The sequence below is a fragment of the Rutilus rutilus genome (assembly GCF_951802725.1).
Source record: "Rutilus rutilus genome assembly, chromosome: 15".
Taxonomy (NCBI): Eukaryota; Metazoa; Chordata; class Actinopteri; order Cypriniformes; family Leuciscidae; genus Rutilus; species Rutilus rutilus.
In genome coordinates this window covers 27,697,201-27,717,535 of record NC_140220.1, presented here as the reverse complement: position 1 = coordinate 27,717,535, position 20,335 = coordinate 27,697,201, and the positions used below count along the sequence as shown (strand labels likewise).

General features: G+C 38.1%; 1 protein-coding gene across 5 annotated transcripts in view; it reads right to left on the bottom strand.

The window, feature by feature from the left end:
* Nucleotides 1-1,630: 1,630 nt before the first annotated feature.
* The window catches only part of clocka (clock circadian regulator a), a 69,710-nt gene continuing 51,005 nt past the window's right edge, over nucleotides 1,631-20,335 (bottom strand). For 3 of the 5 annotated variants that reach the window (XM_084431508.1, XM_084431510.1, XM_084431509.1), the window contains exons 13-24: nucleotides 20,082-20,164; nucleotides 16,794-16,900; nucleotides 16,461-16,608; nucleotides 16,209-16,284; nucleotides 12,750-12,894; nucleotides 12,532-12,632; nucleotides 12,262-12,351; nucleotides 10,339-10,497; nucleotides 10,023-10,262; nucleotides 9,141-9,325; nucleotides 7,524-7,797; nucleotides 1,631-6,411 (exon numbers count right to left, since the gene is read on the bottom strand). In XM_084431508.1, the coding sequence (XP_084287634.1) occupies nucleotides 6,100-6,411; nucleotides 7,524-7,797; nucleotides 9,141-9,325; nucleotides 10,023-10,262; nucleotides 10,339-10,497; nucleotides 12,262-12,351; nucleotides 12,532-12,632; nucleotides 12,750-12,894; nucleotides 16,209-16,284; nucleotides 16,461-16,608; nucleotides 16,794-16,900; nucleotides 20,082-20,164 (1,920 nt within the window). In that variant the 3' untranslated portion in view covers nucleotides 1,631-6,099. The remainder of the gene's footprint in view (nucleotides 6,412-7,523; nucleotides 7,798-9,140; nucleotides 9,326-10,022; nucleotides 10,263-10,338; nucleotides 10,498-12,261; nucleotides 12,352-12,531; nucleotides 12,633-12,749; nucleotides 12,895-16,208; nucleotides 16,285-16,460; nucleotides 16,609-16,793; nucleotides 16,901-20,081; nucleotides 20,165-20,335) is intronic. The other 2 variants (XM_084431511.1, XM_084431512.1) reach the window with 2 other exon arrangements.

Here is a 20,335-nt window from a genome sequence, read left to right as displayed (position 1 = left end):
TCATGACAGGCTGCAAGACCAGCCTCACGCAAGGGAGATAGACCTGGAGACACAATCAGGTCCTCAAGACCCTGGCATCAGCTTTGACATCGACCAAGAGCTAATCTTTCCACATGAGATTGCTCCCACCAACCTCAGGCCAGACTTGGTATTCTGGTCCCCCTCACTTAAGATGGTCTATGTCATAGAGCTCACAGTTCCATGGGAGAACTTAGATGAGGAGGCCTATGAGCGAAAGAAGCTGTGCTATGCAGAGTTTGCAGCAGAAACGAAGCAACGTGGCTGGAACAGCAGTTTATCAAGTGGAATGGAATGCAGTGGATTTGTGACGTAATCTATCAGACTGTTGAAAGAACTCAGGATCCACGGTCAGGCTTTGCGGAAGAACATCAGAGAAGTCTCAGAGGTGGCGGAAGGAAGTAGCCAGTGGATTTGGCTCAAGCGGAATGACCCATTGCTGGGCCACAAGTAAAATAACATAAATCACTCTAGAACTCCAATCTGTCAAGCTTTCAGCCAGCTGTAGACTTCATCCACGGGGTGAATTTTGGGAACGGTTGAGCATGGCACACAAGCTGAGGACTGAACATTACAAGAACATTACAATGAACATACAACCCTTGTGAAGGGTGTATAGTGCTGAAAGGCTGAAACACCCAATGATGCAAGGGCACACTCCTGATGATGTGTCCCGTGCCCGATAGACCGGGAATGGTACACTGGCCAAGATTTACCTCCCACACAACTTGGAGAATCCCCACCAGTTGATTTGTCTACCACTCCCAGCAACAAGGTGATTCTCGAAAAAGTGCTCACCACCTATTGGCACAAGAGACAGCTTCTAACATCTTATCCTGTGTTTTTGGAAATGTCTCTTTACTATCCCTAATTGGGCTTATTTCTTTGCATTTTAGGTTCACTTGAGTGTAATTGTGCAGTTGATTTTTTTTATTATAATTATTTATACATATTTGGGGGTGTTACGTGATATAGCCTAGTTAAGGTGTGTGTGTGTGTGTGTGGAGTGGGGTTACTGCGCTGTAATAGCAGAACTTTCGGGAACGTTTACAATCGTGTCTTAAACCTGTTATAGTACATTCATACATAGATTCATAAGTGGTACCCATAATTTAGCAAATTGTCCCACCAGCATTGTAAACTCGGCACAGTTGGACCACTGTGATTCGGGGGTAGGCTCAAGCCTCGAGGCCGCAAGTAATCTTGATTGCGGATGTGATTGTTGCTTTTATACAAGTTCAATAAACAAGAAGTTAATATTGAATAACTTACATTTTAAATACGGTGTTACTTTGGCTGTTTTTCCAACACAAAAATAGTTTCAAACAAAGCCAAAGCAGCATCAATTGTCGTCTCGAGGAACACGCAGTGTGACGTAACTCCAGAATGAATCAATAATGTTTTTGAACGAATTGGTTGAGTTGATGATTCATTGGCAAGAGAATCACTCGTCGCCACCTTCTGGGGTAACAATGTGACCTGCAAAAAAAGAGTCACTGGAAAAATCCCTAAACCTTATTTATGACACTTATTTAGAGGGAAAACTACCAGACCAAAAAGAAATGAATAAAAACAGTCGACAATGCATTTTTTTTATTTTTTTTTAATCATTTTATTTTCAAAATTGAATAAGGGGAGTAAACGGCACTGTTCGTTTAAAAAGGTTCCATTATTTCTTTGTTAAATGTAAGAATTGCCTGGCTCACAAAATGAACCCAATACAGCACACTGATTTCTGATATTACAGATTTCTTATTTTAAAAATTGAGTTTAGGAAAACAGAGCTATGCTCTGGTAGAGCTCTGAAATTTGATGAAACCTAACAAATGGTGAAAGTTTAAACCTATTTATAGGTATATTTAAATAATTTCCTATATTTCCCCTGTATTAACGTGTACTGACCAGATCAATTTCATGAGCCAAACACAAGTGCTCAGCAAAGAACATCACACATACAAAGATTAAATGATAGCAAGAGAACACTGATAGACATTCAGAACTTCTAGTGCGTACATCAGAACTACAGAACATTTAACATGGTTCACCACCTCCTTTTCCACTGGACGCTTTTTAACGTTTCAAAAGCAAATTCAACAGGATTTCGGCATGTTCTCTCATCTTTCCTCACAGCTCTTTGGGTTCATTACTAAACGCCAGCTGACATGAAGTTGCATTGAGCACCACAGACAATCCAGAGGTACATAGAGGGCAACCGTTATGACAGATCCTGTTTTTTTGTGGTTCTTTATGGTAAATGCAGAAGAATGTGTGTTATTGAATAAGTCACTATCACAAGACCAAGTGAGGAATAGAAAGATTGGTAAAAGGGGCAAGATTGATGTTGGGCTTGATTATTCTGAACCAACCTGAGGAAGCTGTAGTATTTCTCTGTTACCTTAGGGCTGACATAATACAAATCAGTGCAGAAAACAGAAAAACAACCCCTTGTACTCCAAAACATCATTGCATGTGTCAACAACTGACATCTGATGCCAGTGCGAGAGGATTCACTATGCATCAGAAGGTCATTTGTGACCCAGACTGGTCGTCTTACTTTTTAAGCAAGACTACTTTTGATTTTTTTAACGTATTACCTTCAAATACTCCAAAGCATAAGTAGGAGCCGGTAGCATAAATCAATGACCTCTCTTACTCGGACAAAGACCTTAAAAATAACCAGTTCCTGAATCCAACTGCATTGTGGGGAGAAAGTTCAACTGGTCCTCCAGTGTGTCACAGTTTGTTAAAATCCTTCATTTGAGGTTACAATGTGGAGTAAGCTTGATATTCTGTTCACTTTCCGTGCAAAATGTGTATAACAGTTGTTTTATACATCAACTATAGCCTATCTGCATAAATTCTCTGTTCTGACCTTGCTGTAGAAAAATAAGAACATCTATTTATTTCTTTTATATATAATCCTCTTTAAAAGTTACTATAAAGCTAAGTGACAGTTACATTCAATCAATAATCTCGCCTTGCTCATTCTAGCCATGCTTTTCGGTCACAAAATGTTTGTGGCACTGAAATGTACAGCCATCCATTACGTCTACATGACCACAGAAACCATAATGACCGTCATATACTATAGGAGCGACTCGAAGAGTAAACGAACAAAAGGATGAGTTTGATTACATACTGCATTATCATAGACCACTTGGGATATTCTGTCGGGTGGATACTGCAAAACGAACAGCGATTGGACCAGCACTCCGGGTGGGAGGCTTCAACATCCCACACAAACTGAACATTCAGACTGGCACTTCTGATATGGAAAATATTGGAATGAAACTGTCTATTTGTACTAACCTTTAAAAGGCAATATTGCTCATTAGTGCACTAAAATGTGACGATTAGAATAATTAAAACAATAACATGGTCTTGTCTCACAAGACCAATACAACTGTCAAAACTTTGCTACCTGCTACTCTCAGCTTTTACAATATGAAATGGTCACACTTTATATTAGATGCATTTAACTATTACTTACACACACAACAATTTTTGGTTACACTTTATTTTAAGGTGTCTTTGTTACACTGTAATTATGCATTTAAGTACCTACACAGTAAAAAAAAATTAAACTGTTTGTGCTGCCATAAATCGTACTTTTAGTCAACTTGAAATGTGAAGTACGTGTAAGTGACAACTGGGATATTTGAGTTGACTAAACTTAAAAATGTAATGCAGTACGAACACTTACTATTTTAAGTTGAAACAATTATTATTATTTTTTTTACAGTGTACATGTACTTACATAGGGTTAGGGTTTGGTTTAGTTGCATGTAATTATGCATTATTTATAGTTATTACAAAAGTAACTACATGCAGTATGTAACAATGACACTGTAAAATAAAGTGTTACCAAAATGTTTATTGTTGTTTATGTTGTATTTTTTTCTGCTATTGAGGTGAGATACGGGAAAGGTTAGAGACAGGTTTGCTACTATGGTTAATTTAAAGTTTGGGTTAAGTGGTAAGGGAAGGGTCAACAGTGTAATCATAGATATAATTACAGAAATTAATTACAGCTGTACAATGTAAAACATGTAAGTACACAAATAAGTTTGTTGTTTTTATACTGTTCATTTAAAAATGAGTGAATAGTAGTTAAAAACACAATATAAAGTGAGACCAAAAACATGTCAATACGTTATTAAAAAAATAAAACCTATAATTCTTTTGTGACAAATTAAATATATTATTATTTATTTATATAATTTTAATTTATGTTGACCCTACAGGAAAACATAACTATTACTTTTGAACATTCATGATGGCTAAGTGCTGATGACTAAGTGCTATGTCTTATCGAGCAACTTTGAGGAGACTGCAATTCTAACAATGACTGTCTTGTCAAAAAATGCATAAATATAAATCTGAAGATCCTGAAGACACAGTTAAACAGTTTAAAAATCAAATTAATCAACTACAATCTGGCATATTTTAATTGTAATACTACTGGGGTCAATAAACAGAATCAGATTGTCAACCCTAGGCTTGTGTTCTGTGCTTTGGGCAAAGTGACTATGTCAGCATTACAGAGGTACTAGGGAACCTATACATTCCTGATTTTCAAGAGCGTCTATCAGTACGGAAGAAGTTTGCAAAGTCAAGTCGTTATCATTGAAATGTCATCGTTTGACGATGAGCGGAAACCCGAAAAAGGCAAGTGAAAGAACTCCTGCATTAAAGCTGTGCAAATATGTGAAAATCTCTAAATGATAAACAGGTTTGGTTGCTTATATTTCTGGTTATTCAAACCTACATAGTGAATCATACCGAAAACACTGTATAACAGTGTTAACAACCATGTAAACCATTGTAAAACTAGAGGAAGCTATGGCTTAGCCTTAAGCTCATTTACCTGTATTGTTTAAGATCAAACACGCTATGTGAATATATTTTTCCCCATCATAACCCTGCTGTTTTAAGCGTCAGTTCCAGTTTAGCAGAGTACCGTAACTATCATCGTTACATAATAGCGAACGTCGTGAGGACATTTCCAGCTGTGATGATTCTGCGCTAAACAGTCGAAGCCCCATTTCAATATTTTTGACTAACTGCAAGATATACTAAATCTGAAGCCTTCTCTTTACAGTATTTACAAATGTAAAACATCTCTCTAAAATATTCATATCTATATTTTTGCAATTACTAAGGTGTTACTGCATAAGATGCAAAACATCTAAAGATTGCCTGTTCCTTTAACAGTTTTACTAAAAATATGAAGTTCGTTTTTTAACAAACTGTGACACAATCTGAGGATCCAGCATTGCCTGCTTGGCAGACACACACACATACGAACACGTGCGCAAGCACATACACACACACTCACCCCCATCCCACTGGAAAAAGGAAGTCTGTGAAGAGATCAGCCATTATGTGTATTAAGTTTAGCTTTTTTTTCCTTTGAATATTAGAAAAAAAAAGTATATTCAAAGCTACAAATAACAGACTACGCTTTTCATCTCATGCATCATATAAAATATTAGTTTCTCTTTCCTTTTGTCCATATATTTACACATTATTTTACAGGTGAACTGTACAATAAAAGTGGAATCCACACGACATTCTTAAAAATATTTTCTGACCCATAATTACTTTGACAAGTAAAATGAGGAGGAAAGAGGGGGAGAAAGAGAGAGGTGCTGTTTGTCCTGCGGGACTTCTTCGAAGTCTCGAAGCACTCGTTCTGCATAAATTAAACCTGTGAAAGAGGGATGACGGCACACACTGGGCATACGAGACGAAGGGGATGTGATGGTGACAGCTTGCGGAAAACCAGGCGCCGCTGCTCCCTTTGCCAGCCAGCAGATAAGTTCGGCGTTCGTGGTCGGACCTCTCCCAGAATTCAGTGCAAGCAGCCGTTGATCAACTGCCTATAGGTGGAATAGGGCATGGGGTGAAAAAACGACGCCCAATTAGGTCTGGCCCTTCACCTATAAGCAGTGGAAGGGTATCTGAGAGGGTACAGTACAAATACTGTTATTTTTTTAGCTTCGAACACCCCCCTCAGAAGCCCCCCAGCATGCAAGACTGCTCAGTGGAGATTTGGCTGTGTCCCTGACGTGCGGTCAGCTACTGAGGTGGCGCATTGGAGCGGTCCGTCATGCTGTCTGAGCGATGAGCTGCCAGTTGCTGCTGTAGCTGCTGCTGCTGTTGCTGTTGCAGCTGTTGCTGCTGTTGTTGCTGCAGCTGCTGCTGCTGTTGTTGATGTTGTTGTTGCAGCTGCTGCTGTTGTTGTTGATGCTGCTGCTGCAGCTGTTGCTGCTGCTGTTGCAGTTGCTGCTGCTGTTGTGTTGCAGCTGCAAAGGTGCCTTGCTGCTGCAGAGGAAACGCTGCCTGAAGGATCAGCTGGGTAGACTGGTTGCCATGCAAAAGCCGAGGGGCCTGCAGGAGGAAATGCACAACATAAATATACATGTGGTAGCGATATTCAAATCCTGCTGATAACACGATAAGACAAAAAAAAAACAAGACTAGTGAATTGAGGCATCACAAATTTTTAATGCACCATTATGAAATATGAATAAATATATTTTGAATCAAAAAAGTGCTCAAAATAACAGCTGAATATATAAGCAAAATGTGCTTATCTTAAAGGGAACCTATTACGCAAAATTCACTTTTACATGGTGTTTGAACATAAATGCGCGTTGGCAGTGTGTGTACACAACCACCCTATAATGATAAAAATCCACCCAGTGCTTTTTTTTTTAGAACAACCCGTTCTCAGATCCGGGGCAATGTGACGTACTTTTGCACAAGCCCACGACTGTTGACTGACAACTGTAGTTTTAGCATAGAAATAAACACCGCTACTGAGAGTTTCTGTTTTGATATTCATTCTGTGAGATGAGATTGTCCTGACGGAGCGCGAGCTCGTGAGGCTCCGCCCTCTGCGCCGAGAGCTGCAGCTCATTTGCATTTAAAGGGATACAAACTAAAACGGCGCATTTTTCTCAGCCCCAAAAAATTAACTGCTGTAAAAAATTATCTGTTGAGCTAAAACTTCACATACACACTCTGGGGACATCAGAGACTTATTTTACATCTTGTGAAAGGGGACATAATAGGTGCCATTTAAGGAATAGCTCTCTCAAAAATTTTCATCTCTTTTTAAAATAATATTTTAAACATTTTTGGAATAAATAGGCATTATTAGGTTCCTTTAAAAGATCTGACCCCAAAGAATGATTCTTTCACAAATCAGACATCACTACTCCTCTCTTGAATGAATAGGAATGTGTCATGTGATCCACTTTTGATTGTTTTTACAATGCTTTCGCATCCAAGTCTTCATTCATCGCAACTGTCTGGAAAAAACAACCAATACATTCTTCCAAATTTCACTTTTTGTAGTAAATGATTTACATTTATGGCTGAACTATATCAGTAAGCTGTACTCAGTAAACAGTCAGTTTAATCAGTAAGCTGACCAAACATATGCGACAGTGAAGGAGTCATCGATGCTAAGAGGTTCTCAGTTCTCTGCGTGGTACCTGTAGGAATTGTGTTTGCTGCTGGGCGAGCTGAGCCTGGGCCTGTCCTTGCTGTTGGGCTGTTCCTGTAGCCGTCTGTGACTGCGTCTGAGCCTGCTGCTCCGGCGTCTGTGCAGGCGGCTGCTGGGTGATGCTGATTGTTTGAGGCTGGCCCTGCTGCGGGGCAAAGGCAGTCACCACCTGCCCCATGAACATGGTGGTAGGCACCATAACTGCACCACACGCCATTGGGCCAGTTACTAGCTTAGTGAGGAGCTGTTGGGCAGCAGGGAACCTGTGTGAGGCAGGAGGACAGGATTTTAGTTAGAAGTTTCTTTTCAAATGTTGGGACCAGTTTTACTGCGACATGGTTGGGGGTCCAACAAGAATGTTTTATTGTTCATCAGAAATTACCCAGTAGGTTTCCATAGCCTCCAAAGGAGAAACATACACACGCACACACACACACACTCTCTTGTACATCTATCTTTATGAGGACATTCATTGACACAATGCAATCTCTAGCCGCTTACCCTAACCTTACCCATCACAACTAAGTGCCTAACCCAACCCCTGACCCTAAACCGACCCTTAACCTAATTATAACCTTATCCCTAAAACCAAGTCTTGACCCTCAAACAGGCCTTTAAAGGGCTCTCAGAAAGTGAGGACCGGCTCTCTTTGTCCTCACTCCAATGGTCTAAAACTCAAACTGGTCCTCACAAAGATAGTTGTACAAGTACACACACACACACACACACACACAGGGCTTGACATTAACACCAGACAACCTGCCAAATGCGGGTGGATTTCAGCAGTGTCATGTAACGCAGTCACTCCTACTAGCCTCTTTGGCAGGTTGAATTTTATATATAATATACACATTTTTCAATTGCAGTCTTTTAAAAAGGTATCTGAAAGAATAAACTACTGTTGTCAAAAATATAGATTTTTGGATATATATTGATACTGAAATGCTTCCAATACTCATTTCCGCAGAATAGGTACACAATACCAGCTGTGCTTTCTCACTCTCTCATGATCTCTCTAACAGCGAGTTGACACACAAACCCGCCTCCCCTAAAACACTTGTTTCATTAGCTCCAGATGAATATTGTTGGTGTTACAGGGCCTGTACTCATTGTACTCATTCCCGAACCACCCAAAGTGCATGCACACAAAGCTTCCTCTCAGTACTAAATTGAGTTATTTTTCACTTCTTATTGACCTTAAACAGTCAAATACACACAAAATAAAGTCAAAATGCTGGTCTTGGCGAGTATTCATGTAAACAGCCAGTTATGTTTTAAGTGAACGTAAAGTTGAGAAAGAAAATGCATGTGTAAAACTATAATGGATGCGTGTGTCAGGTCTTAAAGTGACAGCAGCCTAACATACCAGTTTTCAAATTATGAGATAATATAAAAAATATCTATATGGCAGTTTTTCCCCATGGTATCGGTCAAAATTGTGGCCAGGCAGGAAAAAAGTTAAATGTTAAAAGTTAATGTCATATATGTATATATACTCTTTTAAGTTAGTCTAGTATTCCAATGTGCAAATTTAACAGTATATGTGCGCTTCATGTTTATGATGAGTCAAAGTGTCAGTGTGTGTTTGTAATAGTGCTACATGTACCGTATCTGCCGGTCTTGTGAGAAGGTGGCGACCGCGGCTCCGCTCGGGCTGCTGTTCTGGGCCAGGCTTGTGGCGATCTGCACAACATTGGCCTGCGTCGGCTGAGAGATCATCATGGTATTATACAAAGATGCCGGCAGTGCTCCCTGAGGAGACTGCAACGTGTGAGACGACCTCTGAGACTGCTAAGAAAAGACAGAGATAGAAAGACTTGATATTAGATTATAGTAGGATGTACACACAATCTAATACTATATTATACATTTACTTTCGCATTTGATAGAGGGATGTTTTATCTGAACATACCACAGACTTTGTTTAAAAGGTAAAAAATTATATAATTTTTTTTTATAAATTGATGTGCTTTTGTCATTTTTATTTATTTATTTACTATTTAGGTTTAATTTAGTTTTAGTGCAGTTTTAGTTTTTATTTATTTAGGGTAACTTTTTTCAGTTATTTTCCAAGACAACATTTCTAATACACATATAATATTTATATATTTTATCACAGTTTTATTTCAATGAACAGAAAATAAAAGATTTGTTTTAGTTTTAGTTAATGATAATGATAATAACCTAGTAATTCTGTCATTAAGTACTGTGATGGTCATCTCCATTGAAACTTCATTTGTGCATTTAAATATGCTGAACATAGAATTTAATATAAACTTAGATAGAAACATATTATGACTTGTGTTACCTAAAGGATTTCAAGTATGGTAAAATTAAAACCAAAATTTTGTTGAAAAACGTTGTTTTGATGAGTGCATATGCATGATCTTAAAATTTTACGAGTAAATATGAATGTCAAGAACAATATTTTAGTTTCACTTTTCTATGAAAAATGGTCAAAGCTTACAGTACTATTCTTCTCTATCACCTGAGTTAGGGCGGAGCTCTGATCTCTGAGAAGGTTCTGTTGCTGTGGCAGAGCCTGCTGAGGATGCTGTGTGACAGTGTGTTGTGTCCCCGTGTGTGTGGATTGCAGGCCGCTTTGTAGGCTCCCCGCCGCCACCACCGCCCCCTGCATGGACAGAGCGCCCCCTGGCTGCACGGACGATCCCTGCGTCAGCTGTACTGAGCCGAGGTTGAGACTGCCGCCTCCTGGCTGTAGGAACATCTACATACCCAAACACAAGGGTGTCAATTTGAAGCAGAGAGTGCACATTTAAACAAAAGCTAGGAGACGCTCTCACCTGTAAGCCCTGCCCTTGAACCCTTTGCAGCTCGTCCTGGATTTGCCGCAGTTCTTCTTGTTGTCGGTGGATGTTAGCCTCAATCATGCGTGTTCGCTGTTCCAGCTGCTCCTTAAGATGCTGCATTGCATCCATCTGTGTGGAAAACTGGATAACTGGCTACAAAACAATAAACAGCACCAGGTATAATATAATAATAATTTGAATAGGCCTTAAGAGTTAACACTACCAGCACAATACAGGTCTTCAGAACTTATAATAAATCTTATATATATATAATCTTATTTTGCCTATCATGTGATATTAATACTTTTTAAATGATATGTTTTTGAAATATATAATGTTTTAAAAAGATGTATCATATGCTCATCAAGGCTGTTTATTTGATCAAAAATACAGAAAAAAAGTAATGTTGTGAAATATGATTACAATTTACAATAACTCTTTTCTGAATTTTCAAAACAGTTGTGCTGCTTAATATTTTTGTGGAAACTGTGATGTGTATTTTTTCAAGATTCTTTGATAAATAGAAAGTTCAAGAGCATTTATTTGAAGCAGAAATCTTTTGTAGCATTATAAATGTATTTACTGTCGCATATGATTAATTGAATGCATCCTTGCTGAATACAAATATTTCTTTTTTTTAAAAATGGTAGAGTATATTTACACTTGGTAAATGTAAATTGTAGATGATATATGGTGATTACCACTAGGGTTGGGTGTTTTAGCGTTACAATTCCAATTCTGATTCTGCTTATCAATACTGATTCTTATCGATTCCTAGTTTTGATTCCAATAAAAAATAAAATAAAAAAAGAAGTCAAACATTTAGATATCAAATAAAACATTTATTCTTTCTTTTTGCAACTTTTTTTAACTAATAAACTAACTAATATAAATTTCAAACAGTATTAAAGACAAGTATACAGTCAGTAATACAATAAGAATAAATAAGCAAATTAGCAATAGCACAAATAAATACAACTGAAAGTTCAGAAATTGAAATCAAATGTAAAATAACACTGCATGGTTTTCTTTTTATAAATAAAATAGATTAATCCTTAATCTTACACAGGTTATTCAGTCAAGATCAGTAACTGATTTTTTTTCTTTTGTTCTTTAATTAACATTAACGACACAGATGGCAGCAAGTTGATTAGGCTACTGTCACTTTAAGATCGAATGCACGGATCCAATATACTGTTACACATGCATTTTCCCCATCGACTGTTTAAGTTCACTTAAGACATAACCGTCTGTGTTTATGAGGCTATTTTGACATAATTTTGAGTGTATTTGTCCGTTCAAGCGCAAGAGGATGCGAAAGAGAACTCAGTTCAGTATTTGTGAATTGTGCACTAAATGAGAGGTGGCTTTTTGTGCACAGGCTCTGGATGTGTCCAGCACAGAAAACAGCGTGCGAGTGCCAAATTGAGTTCTCGTTCGCGTCTTCTTGCACTTGAATGGTTTAAAACCACATTAAAATGCGCAGACAGTAACTGATAAGCTGAATCGAAATGTTTGTTTTATAACAATTATCTGATTCCAGAACTGGAATCAATTTTCAATTCCCAACCCTAACCACCACTGACATTAGTGTGCAAACTATAAACTTTAATACTGTGATTATTTATCATTATTTACCATTGTTTATTGTGAAAATGTGGTTGAAAAAACTGCTTGAGTAGCTGTTTCATCCATTCAAATGACAACTGCTTAGTCAGACCCTTTCTCTGGGTCAGTGGACGACCAAAGAATAATGTACACCTCATTGATTACATGTGTCAAAGGTTCATTAGATATGTACATACATCGACCACAGCACTCGCTCTAGTGACACCAGGAACTGAAAGACCCATATCAGTCGAACACTGATTTGCAAGAGTGATACTAGTGAATGCAGTAATATGGATGTTGAATTACCTGCACAGTGGGCTGAAGTGGTTGAGGCTGCTGAGGCTGAGACACAAGAGATGTTGCCATTGTCTGTCCTGTGTTCTGAGAACTCATCGACTGAAGAGGGACGACACACAAGGTCAAAACTCCCACATACATAATTGAGATGACAATTTCATTTTATTTTTTTAAATTTTATTTTTACTTTTTAATGCCAAATTTTGGTTTATTTCCATGTTAAATTGGGTTTTGTGTGTCGGCTCCACTGTATTTCTGATGATGATGACATGTACCAACCTGACTGCTAATGGAGGACCTCCGCTGTGATGTCATCTCAATGGCAGACACTGATTGGCGGGGCGGTGTGCTATGGTCTGTCTGCAGCTTTGTCTGTGTGGCTACAGACACACAAACATACATGGGCCAGTCACACTACTGAAATGTGTGTAAACATCTTAACATGCAGTGGCTGTGTTGCTTACCAACACTGTCTCTCTTTGGTATGGAATACGTACATGTGGGGTCCGAGACGGCGGTGTGTGAGGAGGACTTTCGGGAGCTCCGTGATGAGGCAGAGGGTGTGCGGCTGCGATCGAATCGCTCTAATGCCTCCTTCAGGCTGGAGGTGTTTAATTGGGACTCAGAGCCGGAGTCTTGAGACTGAGCAGAGTGAAACGGAGTGAGGTTAAAGGACAGTTAAGATCTATCAACAACATTTGTGCAATAATGTTGCTTACCACAGAAAAAACATCCCTTAAAAATAAAAAGGGTAATGAAATGTTTTATTAATATAATAAAAAAAATATATACACACACAGACATACACATATATACATGTATATGAATATTATATATAATATATATGTGTGTGTGTGTGTGTGTGTGTGTATGTGTAAATAAACGTTATGCTATTTTACATATTTGCCTGTAAAAATTGAATAGATAATATATAAAATATGTATAAATGTATTCAATTTATGTAAGAAAATATGTATTAAAATGTTAAATACAATAATACATTAAAATATCAACCCCCGTTTCACAGACAAGTCTTAAGCCTAGTCCCAGACTAAAATGCATGTCTGAGCTGTTTTAACTAAAAGGAACTTGCATGGGCATATCTTAAAATATGTCAGTGCCATTGTTTTGTCTCTAGATGCACACCAGCAATGTTTTTTTTCTAAGGCACATTCATAAAAGCCACTTAAAGGAGAAGTTCACTTTTAAAATGAAAATTCTGTCATCATATACTCACCCTCATGTTGTTTCAAACCTGTATGAATTTCTTTCTTCTGATGAACAGAAAGGAAGACATTTAGAAGATTATCAGTAACCAGACAGTTTTTGGGTCCCATTGACTTCCATAGTATTTTTTTTCCTACTATGGAAGTCATTGGGACCCAAAAACTGTCTGGTTACTGATAATCTTCTAAATATCTTCTTTTCTGTTCATCAGAAGAAAGAAATTCATACAGGTTTGAAACAACATGAGGGTGAGTATATGATGACAGAATTTTCATTTTAAAAGTGAACTTCTCCTTTAAATGCCCTAATTGAACTAAGGCCTAATCCTGGCTTAATCTAAACCCTGTCTGTGAAACCAGGCCCAAATGAAATGTATAAATGTAAATTTGTGTAATATATTTACTTATTAATATTATTTTTCATATTTGTCTGTTATATTTTGTGGATGAATGGGAATTCAGAATTGAATAAATAATTAATAAAACAGGAACAAAATAAATGTCTTATAGACCAAAGACCAATGTGCAACATCCACCTGGATGATGCGACGGCAGCCATATTGCGCCAAAACGCTCAACACACACCAGCTTATTGGTGGAGAGGAGACAGAGTTATGAAGCAAATCAGTATATCTATTATTAGGAGGCCATGATGGACAGAGGCCAATGGGCACATTTGGACAGGATGCCGAGGTTACACCCCTGTTCTTTTTTCGAAAGACATCCTGGGATTTCTTTATGACCACAGAGAGTCGGGACCTCAGTTTAACATCTCAATCGAAGGACGGTGCTTTTTGACAGTATAGTGTCCCCGTCACTATACTGGGGCGTTAGGACCATAGACTGTAAAAAAATATGGACGTAGTGTCCGTGACATCACCCGTAGGTTTCTAAAGAGTATTTTTGAAGCCCAAAGTGGGCGGAGCCAGCCGTCGCAATCTTGTTAGCGAGTCACCGCGCGACACTCCCGGATAAACGAAAATGGGCAAAAAGGCGGGATTAGCTGAGGTGGCGTGACAGCTAACAGACAACAGACAAACGGCTAGTAGTAAAAGCAGCGCCAATCCACCTGTCACTCAAGTGGCCACGCCCTTAATTATACAGAACTTTAAGGCTTTATACAATTTAAACGGATAAGTTATAAAACAAAACTCAGTGTCATGAAGGGCAAAATTAGCTTACTAGACCAAAAACACTTTTTGCACCAGACTGTAAACACATTTTTTGCTGCTGTAAAGTTGGGCAATTTAACATGGGGGGTATATGGGATTGACTCTCTTTTGCAGCCTGTCTCTAGCGGCAAGTCAATGGATTGCGGTTTAAGTCACTTCCGTGTTGGTTTCAAGAGAAAGACAGGAAGGTTGCTGCTTGGTCAGGACCCACACAGACCACAGGGTGAACACCCCATAGGCGTCGATTTCGGGGGGGACGGGGGGGACGCGTACCCACCAGATTTCGTCATGAGTCATTTTGTACCCACCACTTTTAACTTCCGTCCATATTAATTTGACTTTTGGTTCGATTTTTTTGACCGTTTTCAGTGGTTGTGAGGAGCAATATGAGAGAGAAATTTGGTAATCATTGTCTGACCCAACAAAAAAACATTATAATATTCATTTTATTTTATTTTCCGTGTTCGCATTTATGAGGGAAAAAACAACGTGTCAGTTCTCTGTTACGGACGTGAGCGCTCTGAAAGCGGCACTAAAAGACTGCTTTAAAACTTTCACAGAGACCTCAAACAGAACAGCTGCCTTTCTTTAAAGTGAATTTCGTTTTGTATTAATTATATCTTAACTTGAATCAATGTTTCATGAACCAATTGCCTGGATTTAATAGCCTAAATAAGAAGTAAATATAGCAGAATCACGACATTGGAGGCGCCGGCTAGTGAACTGGAGTTCGTCTCATAAATGAACCGAAACTCAGCGTATAATGCACATTCACATTCACAGCGTATTTAGACACATTTAGACGCAGTCATAATCATTACTTTTACCGGTTCTTTGTGGCAAGCTTTATGTGTGCGGTCGTGCGCTTGAGTGCGGCTATATTACGTAAGCTCATTATCCTGTAGGCTATATAAGTAATTAAATTAATATAAAGGGGCGATTTGTCCACGAATGACTTAAATGAACAACTAGCCTACTAGTCGACTAGGAAAAAAACTTTTAGTCGGAAGCAGCCCTTATTCCACATATTTTCGAACCAGGCAACAGGACATCTGTGTTGAGCGAGCGACCCTGCGGAATGAACGAGCGGAGCGGAATATTCAGAGATGCGCTCTCCGCTCACAAGCTCTGATCGGAACAAACCCGAACCTCACTGTCTGCTGAACTTGCGCAGAAACATCAAAATATAACCAGCTTTTTAAAATGGTTTTTAAAACTAAACACTATTTTAGCACAAATTATGAGCTTATTGGTGATTTTTTTTATAATTATTGACAAAATTAGAATATAGTAAAAGTTTATTTTTTTTTATTTATTTTTTTTAGTTTTGGGTGGGCCTGTTGAAAAGTGGGGCCGTGCCTGAGCTACAGGACATCGTCTTTCAAAACATAACCTGCTCGAAAGAGTGAGAGAAAAAAAAAAAAGCGTCATTGTACCCAGCACTTCTGAAAATGCACTTCCGAATGCGTCTCTGTCCCCAGCACTTTTCAAACCAAACTGACGCCCATGGAACACCCCCTACTGGCCTCACAACTGAACTGAACTGAAAGTGTCTCACCTTGTCTGCTGAGATCTCAGGAGGCGATTCCTCAATGCCCAACTCCCTGCGCTGTTCAGCCCTCACTTCAGCATAACTAAGACAAAAAATAAATAAAACTAAGAAATTCTCTATAAACAGTAGCACCATGTTCTGCTTTACACTTTATAGTGCTGTGCCTGGTTAGGATTCAGTGTAAAACCACAAAATGACAGTCGTTCCTTTCTTGTTAGTAGTTATCCAATCAAACTTTACATGTTCTGAAAGTCTCACCTGACCACAGTGTGCGTGCAGACGATGAACTCCGGCCGCGAGTTCCACTGGTGGTAGGTGATATAGTAGTGAGTCTGAAGCCAGATCCACTGCTGACCTTTAGTCAGAAAACGGTAATAGCACGACTTGCCCTTACCATACTGCATCACTGCAGAGAGAGAGAGAGAGAGAGAGAGAGAGAGAGAGAGAGAGAGAGAGAGAGAGAGAGAGAGAGATTATATGTATTATTGTTACAAAGTCAGAACTCAAGACAATGTCATTCAAACATAATTTTCAAACTTTAGAAGTAGGGAGACACAGGTACACACAAATACAAACAGTAGTTCAACTCACAGTGTTCATGGCACTTGGCCAGAGTCTCCAGGTCATCCACGTGATAGTAGTCGTACCCTGAAGTACCCAGAACCTCAAAGGGTAGGTAACCTATGATGGGAGGAGCCCTGCAAAACATAACACAAACAACTTCACATCATCCGCATGCATGTATTCAGTAGGGTCAAAAACATGTTCATTGAAAAAGAAAAAAGATTTCAAATAGTCAAGAAACTCTATATAAAAAACATAATTCTATAACCTAACTGCTTGTTAAATAATATGAAACTGTGTGACTATTTTGTGTTTTGCCCTTTCAACAACAATTTGTCAAGTGCCTGAAAAAACCCTTGTGCGCTTCATCCGGTATACCACTTCTATGACATTTCATTATTTTTCCAGGTTAAACATTAGTGCAAAGTATAACAAAAACTAGCAAAATAAGTTTAATTAATACCCTTGTTAATGAATACCCTGGAACCATTTATTTCTTGTCATTGGTAATATCAATGTTAAAAACATGTTTTAAAATTATTATTGTAAAATTATTTTGGAGGTCAAAGCTCAGACCTTCAAAGAAGCTGCACATGGTGATTTTCCCAGTTAATAAAAGTTAATAAAGTTATTAATTTACATTTAAATATATTTGTGTTCATATAGTTCATGTAAATGTGCCATTGTGAAAGATTAACAATGAAATGTAATGATTTTCATAAGTTTTAAATATTATAATTTATTGATTTTAATCTGATAACTCATCTTTTATTCACCGGTATTTGTTTTGAGATTATACTGACACCCCATCTTAAAAAAAAATATATATATATATATATTATCAGTGTCTTCTTTTATGAAATAAAATAAAATAATAAAAAAGCACAAATGCCAAGTTGTAATTTTTGACTAGAAATGTCAAGATGTTTTACAGGAGAAAACTAAACTGAACTGAAATCAAAACTGGGAACAGATTTTTAGGCATTCCTTGAGTCACGTGCAAATGTTTTGGGATAAAAAGATCTGAAGCGTCAATAGCTTCTGCTAAACGACTGATAATGTGGAAAATCGTATTCAATCGCTTTAATATCTAGCATCTGTGCCGATTAAACTGAATCCTTGATTTGAACTATTTATAGAGTAGCAGCAGCAGCGCCAGCAGCTATTTTTCCATAACGACTTGACTAAATTCAGTATAAACCTTTCCAAGCATAACAGTATTAGATTTTATAGAGAAAATTATGTGCATGCTATTCCAGATGTACAAGCCTTTGAGCCTGTGGGATGAATGTGAGCTATTGATAATTCTGAGATATACTGTACGCTAACAAAATGTAAGCATGTACAATAAAAACACTTTAAAAATCTTAAAGGAAGCATCAAGGCCTGGGTATACTTGGTTTTCCGCGTTCCGCTCCATCTCCAGTATACTCCTTTGGCCGTGAGCACGGAAAGACACGTTCGGCGCGTGCGCACTATCTAGTGGACTTTGCTGTCTAATGAACGCTGTTGTATGCACACCGTCTGCATAGACACAAAAATTAGGCTGCACGTGGACAGTGATTTATTAATAAAGACTTATTTATAAACATATTTTGTACTCACAATTTGTATTATTTAGAGCTTGGCATTACTAGAAAAATGTATATTCATTATAAAAATGCCCATGGAGTTTTATGATTTTATTAATTTACGTTACATTTACATTAATAAATACAAAATAAAATTAGGCAACCTAAAATGGGCTACCTCTTTTTTGAAGGTTTTGAAATAGTGTGAATCTTGGTTCTTCAAAAGGAAACAAACAGTTGTTGCGAGGGCGAATTAAAAATATCTCATACCTTAGTCTCTCTGAATACTCTATTCTGATTGGCTGGAAGGTGTACAGTAAAACCGTTTAATACACGGGTAGTTCCAAGTCAGTTTTAGCACCGTTCTATTACATTAATGCGCTGTTTTCATTGAAGCACACGCACGCAAACGTCACTCGGAGATCATGCTGCGCCTCACACACAGACATTCAGGAGCACAGAAACTGCCCTGCGACCTTTTTTAATAAGTTAACTTTGCTACCGAATTGCTACATTATATTTCTCAGCAATGAGGAGGTACCATTACTGGTTTTGAAGTAATTAAACTCACAGCTTTGTTGTTAATAGAGGGAGACTCTGAACAGATGAAGGTATCTTTCTTTCTCTCTCAGTAATTAATTCAAATAAATTCTAGAATTCATTTACTCAATTAAATGTAATTGTACACAGTACTTTAGTCTTATTCAAAGCAGGCAGAATGCTAGATCTAAAGAGCAGTAACTGACTAACCATAATTTTTACCCTTCCAGTCAACTATTATGCAGCAAATATCAATAACATCTTTAAGTTGTCATTGCTGGCAAATTACCATGGTATAAGCGGGATAATTCATGGCTCGGTGCTTCGAGTCGGGTGGTTCTTTGCCTAAACGTAGTGCATTCAAATCGGTTAAAGCCGTAGATTATGCCTTACTTGATTCTTAGTTGTTTGGCCATATTTTAATGCTTGGTTTGTCTTGTTTTAAATCATTTTAAGTCACCTTGAGGCCCTTTTGAAAGTTTGCCGAGGCCCCCTAATTGAGAACCACTGCACTAAGTTTACGCCTGGCATTAAGATCTGCATTGCAGTGTCAATGTTAATCTGTCACCAACTCAACTGTCAATCAACCATTGTGCTAAAAAAATGGGGTTTGAAACGTTGAAACCTTGGAAACAAAACACAAAACCTTTAAGACACACACCTTTAAGGCACGCACGTGTTAAGATCAGTCACATGATTTGCTTCTTTCTCCTTTCTTTGTCACTTTCTTTTTTATTTCCTTCCTTACTTCCATCTTTCCAACTTTTTCCATCTTTTCTTATTATTTTCTTCCCTTCCTTGTTTAATTTCATCCTTTAGTTCTTTCTTTTTCTATCTATCTATCTATCTATCTATCTATCTATCTATCTATCTATCTATCTATCTATCTATCTATCTATCTATCTATCTATCTATCTATCTGTCTGTCTTTTCTTCTGTCTTTCAAAAACTAGTAACACACTGACATAGTTAGTTATTTAGTCATGAAATCATAGACCCTGTCCTCGTCTGACCTCTAGTGATCAAATCACCTGAGACAGATCTTAACATCCGGTGTTGTTCCACTTAAGCAAGGCCTAAGTGGAACAACAACAAACTAGCAGAGGTACTCTTTAGTTTCACTGGAGGGGGAAGGTGATGCGTGCTCTTGACAATGAGCTCATAGCAACACAAAACCAGTCGTGAGAACAGATGAGGTTTGTACCTGTGGTCCAAGAAGAGGAATTTCCACTCTAAACTGTGTCTGGAGGTGAATTCCTCATTGGGCTCCTCTACAGTACACATTTCCTGTCGAAACAGAGATTATAAACAGGACCATTCGAACTTATGAGCACGTCTAGCAGACAAAAAAATGAGAACAGAAACCAAGTGACCTACTTCTCACACTGAGTGTTTTGTATGCTGGTCATTTATCAGTGTCTTCACAAACAAAGCTAATTCTTGCGCAAACATGTACAG